The 6,658-nt window shown below is 39.6% G+C and overlaps 1 protein-coding gene across 1 annotated transcript; it reads right to left on the bottom strand.

Moving 5' to 3' along the window:
* Positions 1-1,230: 1,230 nt before the first annotated feature.
* On the bottom strand, positions 1,231-6,630 carry pcyox1l (prenylcysteine oxidase 1 like). Its single transcript, XM_010777178.1, has 3 exons — positions 6,218-6,630; positions 4,699-5,110; positions 1,231-3,857 (listed from the first exon to the last, which is right to left on the bottom strand). The coding sequence occupies exons 1-3, from the start codon at positions 6,384-6,386 to the stop codon at positions 3,608-3,610; spliced, it is 831 nt and encodes a 276-aa protein (XP_010775480.1). The 5' UTR covers positions 6,387-6,630; the 3' UTR covers positions 1,231-3,607.
* Between the last annotated feature and the right edge of the window lie 28 nt (positions 6,631-6,658).

Raw genomic sequence — 6,658 nt, 5'->3', positions numbered from 1 at the left:
TTTTGTATAAAGTATAGAATTGCCAGAAACACCAAATTACAAGAAAAATGATATTGGTGCCTTTAAAAATCCCAGTATTTAGGTGATATTTACGCAAAATATTACGATAGAACATTTCAAGGTTGAAAACAATTGAGTTTCACTTTCAACATGCTATTAAATATGGACATTTTTAAAAGATAAAGCCGTGCCGTAATGAATTCATATGTAAAATGATGCATGTTTATGTACCATTGTAAATCAATGAACATATGGTAAAAGTTAATTGAAAATATTGTTTGTTTAAAATGTTGTTTATTATGTATTAAGTTGTTTATTTAACAGTCATTACAGATATTCTGTGTGTAATACTTATTTTGTCCACATGTGGCAGAATTGAACTATATCCCATGTTGGTGATTTTGATTTCTCCAAGCTTTCTTCTAAATGTGTTTTCACGGTTTTTCACATATGAATTAAAAAGGACTTGGCAAACCTTTTCTTTACCTGTTCTTCACTTGTTCTTCAGTCATACAAAAAGTACAGAAATCCACCAGAAGGTTTTTGTTAACTTGCCTCTCAGGGCTATGTAACTAATTGTTTATGAGAGTATTTTTAAACCGTGGCAATGCTATTTTTATTTCAGTAAAATATCCCAACACAGTTTCTAGCTCATTAACAACATACAGAAGAGGATTTTAAGTGACTAATTTTTCTGAATGTAATCATATGTTTGAGTCTCTCGGGACACTTTGTTTCAAATGTTCCCTTCTGATTATTTTATCAACATCGCGATTGTGCTCTTGTTGCTGGGAAGCCAAAGCAGGCTGAGACACAGAGCCCATTATTCACTGCATGACAGAAAACAGACTGCTGTGGAGAAGAGGATGGGCTTTGTTGTAGACCTCTACATGGTTGCCAATATCTTTTAAGTTTTACATTCTTAAATATGAACACAGTACACAGTGCATCAATGCAGGAAAATACAGGCTATATTTCAGAGCCTTTAAAGCAAATTGATATTTCTCCACAATAAGCAGACATCTGTGTAAAATCAAAAGGTGGAGCTTCACGGTCAGATTTCAGCTCATAAAAACCAAAATAAATAACTGAGCGTGTAAATTATGCTGATTCAGGATCTGATCATTTGAAGCCAGTATGAAAAGGTCCATCGCAGTGAAAGAGCTGCAGCATGCTGTCCATTAAGCTACAAGGAACAGATTTATTAATCAAAGAATTAACATTTTCTAACTCTCCAGTGGAAATAATGTGGCAGGAGTTTACAGGCAGTTCCCCCCCAACAGTAGACGTCCTGTCAGTGACATATCACTTCCTTTTCCTCCCATTCCAGTAGAATAAATCAAACGTTGACAGAGTGAATTCAAGCGAGACAATAGATTTTGTTCAGTGCTCAGGTCGTTTTTTCCTCCGTTCAATTATTAATAGACAGAAAATAAGTATATCAGAAAAAGATATGGGAAATATGTACGGTCCAATACTTTAATTTGATCAACAGTCAGAAGAGTGCACATTATTCATTATAACAGCTGCATGGTTCTGTTCATCAGGAAGATACAATGTGTTGATATGTGTGGTACAGAGCAGAAAGCTACGCTCATAGAGAAGCAGCGTTAAGGTGTGAATAGTTGTTTGTGTTGTTTGACAAAATAATCTCAATCCAAGGTTTCCCTTCTCTCTTTGTTTTAAGTTTCCATCATCACAACCTCCATAAATGCTTGGAGACCACTTCATTTTTAAGTTCCTGAAGATGCTGTTGATATATATAGAAAGTTGACCTTGAATTCAAATCGTTTTGTCAGTCCAAAAGATGCTTTGATTATACGTGCATCCTGTTTATTTTACAGCATATCTTAAAAAGGTGCTTCTGCCAGACATTTCTACAGAAGCTGCTGCTAATAAAGACCTTTCATTTTGAAAAAGATAAACAATCCTCCACTCAGCTGCACCACCATCTTTCTGGCGCCAACGTGGCGTTTTGAATTCCACGAGATTAAAGTGTTGTTTTTCTCATCACAGGACACAATCACATTTTATTTCAACTGCAACCCTTTGCAGTCACAAGATGTTCAGTTGAGCACAGTTCAATTGAGTTTTTCCTGAGTCCAGAAATCCACTTCCGTCCGAATCCACCATTATATATTACATTTAAAAGTAGCCTCATGAGGATAATCAACAATTTTCTCATCACCACCACACCATCATTTTTAGCATTTCCAGAAGCAAATGTCCAACTTCATGAGTCATCAGTTTTTCAAAGATTACAACACTTATTTAAAATGCAGAATTTCAATAAAGCTTTAGGGAAAGTCAAAATGGTTTTTAAAAAAAAGAAAACATGTCATCAGGCAGCAGCTCCACAGACCTGTCCTCTGCTTTCATCTGTTCCAGTGTGAAAGCTCGTTGGCTCTGTTCCCGAAAAAATTCTTTCCGCTGGATTACGCAACAAAAGCAGCAGGAAGTAGAGATAATGAAATCATCTGATGAAAGAGGCAATAGAGCATAGCGCCAGTGGCCACGACCGTGAGTCACTGAATCAGTTTGAATTATTTACCAACATCCTACTGACATTACTAGATGAGTCCTCGGTGTCCACAAACAGTCCTTCAACGTATACAGTAAAAGCAGCGCTGATGTTATTTGATTATATGACAGAGGGCTGGTTTTTGTGCCACAAGACAGTGACATAAGCGATCCATCCCATACGCAACAGTCCCACAGAGATAAATATTAGCTGGTGTTTTCAACGGTTGCTTTGTTTCTATACGTCTTGGCAAAGAAAAGTATCCTGCAGGAGAGGCCGCCAATTAGCATTAGCAATCAATCCTCAACCAATCGGGCAAAATGTCTGCAATGTCTCTTTGGCAAAGAGAATGAAGCAATCAGCAAAATAGTCGGGATGTGATTAGAATGCTAGACTTCATTTGACCTTCATAACGGGCTGCACAGTATTGGAAAATGTTGCCATTTCTGCAATATCATAAAGAAAAAATAGAGGACTTTTTACACCGTTTTTGTGCATCATCCTTTTTTAAGCCAAAGTATTTCCATACTATACCAAAGATGCATTTGTCTTTGACCTGTTCTTCAATTATATTTGGGGTTGTGGTAAGAGACTAGCGGGGCCCACTTTGGTTGTTTGATAAAGGGAACAAATATGAATGTGCCGCTCAATATTAACAGAGTAAATGATGTTATATCAAACAGACTTCTCCTGTTGTCCAGTCATTGAAATGTTTTCCTTTAATTTGACCAGAAAACATATTTTAGCATGACGTGTTGGAGTTCATTTGCTTTACTTACTTTATTTTATGTGAATATCGCACATGCGCTGGATGCTGAAATATTGTACAGCCCTATTTTGATATTTACTAGCTTCTTTGTTGCATGGTTACGTTTATTTAAGATAAGGCAGTGCAACATTATAATCAACCTACAATCATATATTCAGTGTATAAGATGTGTTCAGTAATAAATAACTCGGAAGTGTCTCTAAATACATTTCGCTACTTGAGACATATCACGATTCAAATGTAAAATCTTGTACCTTAACACAGACATTTTCCAGCACACCAGCTTTGTGATGCCACAATGCTTCCAGTTTACCCGGTCATAGCTCAGTCTTGATCCTGTGCATCAGATCTTTCTGGTCCACCATGTCCGTCTGTCTGTTCCAGCGGTGGTAGGCCAGCAGGGCGATGTTCTTGGCCGCCACTGAGCTCATCTCCATGGCGCTACCGGCCAACTCGATGCCATTGAGGTAGTAGAGATTTGGGTGGAGCTCCACAGGGGGGAGTCCCTGGCTGCTGCCGTAACAAGGGTAGGCCTGCCATTCGGTCACCTGCACCGAGTAGTACGACCTGAGGTGGAGGAGTACAAGTAAAGATGTTAAAGCTCACCTATTATGCTATATATGAACAATATATTATAGGGCCATATCTATACAAAGCATGTCTCTGAAGTGTTTTGCTCAAAATATCAAACAGATCACCCATTGTAGCTATACCCCTCTATTTCAGCCCTGTAACTAAAGTTCTGATTCTGGGTCAGTAGCCACGCCCCCTTTGGAGTGCACATGCAGAAGAGCTGCACAGAGAAACAGATACTCAGCTAAATGCTGCCGTGATTAAACGCCATATTATGTTCCAAACCACATCAAGGATTATTTCTGAAACAATATGGAGCTCAAATATTTGTTCTCTTGCTGGTTCACCACAAGGTGAGTACCTTTTTATATATTTTTTTTTTGTACACATACTCTCACTAGTATAGCGTTAGCTCTGAGTGTTAGCGATGCTTGCTAATGTAAACAAAGACCATTTTACGTCTATTAGGTCGCGCATTGTTTCTGATACAGCAACGTTTCTGATAGTGCCGTGGGTGTAAAGCCAGCCCACATTTCCGATATTACGTCATATTGGCAGTAAATCAGGATCAGCTCCGTTGTACCCCCGTTTTTAGAGATTTGGGTACGGTGGAAAAGAGAGAGGGTTTTTTTTTCTGACACTTTGTGAGTCTCCTTACACAACGGGGACGCATTTATGAATAAAAGACATCAAAAAGTGCATTTTGCATAATAGGGGACCTTTAATGCCAACCTCAATGACCGTAGGATAGGAGCCAATAAAATGATGAAGTAATAAAGTTGGTTACAGCTCGAGTTAATACGATTATTTCTCACCAGGAGGGAAAGTGTCTGACCTGAACAATGCTTTCAGCTGAGCCTTCACCAGAGGTTGTGGAGAAAACACTTTATAAACTCCGGCCTCCTGTGGCTGTTTACGCCTGAAGCCCGTGGAGATGTTGACGGGACAAACACTCGCCACGCTGTTGAAAAACACATCCAGTGTCTCGGTTGTCAAGACGCTGGCGAAGGGGAAGAGGCGAGGGTCCGGGAAACCAAAGAAAGAGGTATTAAGGTAACCATGGACGATGGTTGCTACAGTGCTGTGGTAGTTGCCAGGGAGCTCGTCGAAGGGAGGGGTGAAACCCTGGAACTGGACTCCGGATCTGACGCTGGCCTGCAGTGGAGTCGCTAACACCACGATGTCGTACAGCTCCGACTTCGTCTCTGACGCTGTGGTGAAGCTCAGCTGGTACTGAGGAGCCTCTCCTGTTGGGAAATACACACATTAACACTCTACTGATGATTTGAATACTAATTCATCAGTGGTATCTATCGGAAAATATAGCGATAAATACCTCCGGCCAATGTCTGAGCCAAAAACAAGAGTTTAGATACTGCAATAATGAATATTAATTTCTATTGAAAGGACCAAAGTTACCTCTGGAAACTTGAAAGAGCGAGCTATAAGCCATATAAATAAATTCAGATTCTGTAGATGGTTTTCAAAATAAAATATTTTTGTGCTTTCTTTTCAATATGTAAGATTTCTACATTAGGTATATAGTAGTTCAGTTTCAACATCAGATTTTGTCATGGAGAAACCTCTGAAGTTGCGCCTGGATGTCTTTCGAGATCTTCACAACACTATGTTAGAACTTATTTAACTTTCCCAAAAATTCAAAAGAGTTCCAATAGAATAGAGTTTACTGAAGATTCTGCAAACACGAGTCAGTTCATGTGACTACCTTTAATGTCTGTGTGTATGTAGCCTACTTCTCTTTCATCCCAGTAATAGTCTAATTAGTGGAGTATCGGATGATCTCAGGTACTAAGGCAGCCTCAGACTCTCCTTTTTTTGATCTTGATTTCTCAATTACGTAAGACACCATTATTTCTTCCACCCTCCTGAATTCCCCCACTCAATCATATTTGCTTGAAATGTCGACTTAGATAATTCTTTCTTGAAGTTTCGGCCTGAATCATTTTTTAAATGATGTTTTGACATTCTGGCCTAGGTCATTTTTAATGGTGTTTTGACCATGCTGTCTTTATCTGCATTGAGTTTCCAAAGATATATTTTGGAAACACAATGAAGGAACATCTAGCACGAGTGTGAAGTTTCTGCTTCGCAAAAGCATAACATTCTGCTTAAAGCCAGTATCCAGTAATCCTTATTACTTGTTTCATTTCAGAGATTTTCCAGGGCTTTCCAGGCACAATTCTCTCAAATTCATGGATCGAAGATGCATAGTTTCAGACAAGGTTAATAATGAAAATGCTGTATTGCAAAAACAGCAACAGGAAACACGTTTAAAAATCTTGGAAAACTTAATGAAATGAATCTGAATCATGGTACTCTCAGGGTTGAAGTACCTGAGTAGAGCGGTGAGATGGAGTTGACTTGTGCCTGCAGAAGGTTAGCGTTGGCCGTCTTTAGCAGGCCAGAACACACCAGCTTGTTGCCTCCTTCCACCGCCCACAGGTTGTTCTGGGCACCAGCCAGAGACACAGCGCCTTTAACACACACACACATTACACACATGCTCACCCACTAACACAGACAATGCCAAGTGCTATAAACCAATTATCAGCTGCCCACACATTTTCCTGTTCTCTCGCTCCGCCAGGCCACCCTTTCCTCTCACCTTCCTTCTCTTTCTATTCTCAACTCCAATGTCTTTTCTTTTTGTCCTTTTCTCTCTTCTGACCTACATCAGTCCTAATTTCTGCAGCCTTCCGGCCCGTCCACACAGCAGCGTTAGAAGCTTCTTCCAACCCTTCTGCCCATTCACTTTGAATGGGGTGACGTCACTT

The sequence above is a fragment of the Notothenia coriiceps genome, unplaced genomic scaffold (assembly GCF_000735185.1).
Source record: "Notothenia coriiceps isolate Sejong01 unplaced genomic scaffold, NC01 NC01_scaffold00017855, whole genome shotgun sequence".
NCBI lineage: Eukaryota > Metazoa > Chordata > Actinopteri > Perciformes > Nototheniidae > Notothenia > Notothenia coriiceps.
Note: the sequence above shows the minus strand (reverse complement) of the source record. Positions and strands in the feature narration are given on the sequence as shown.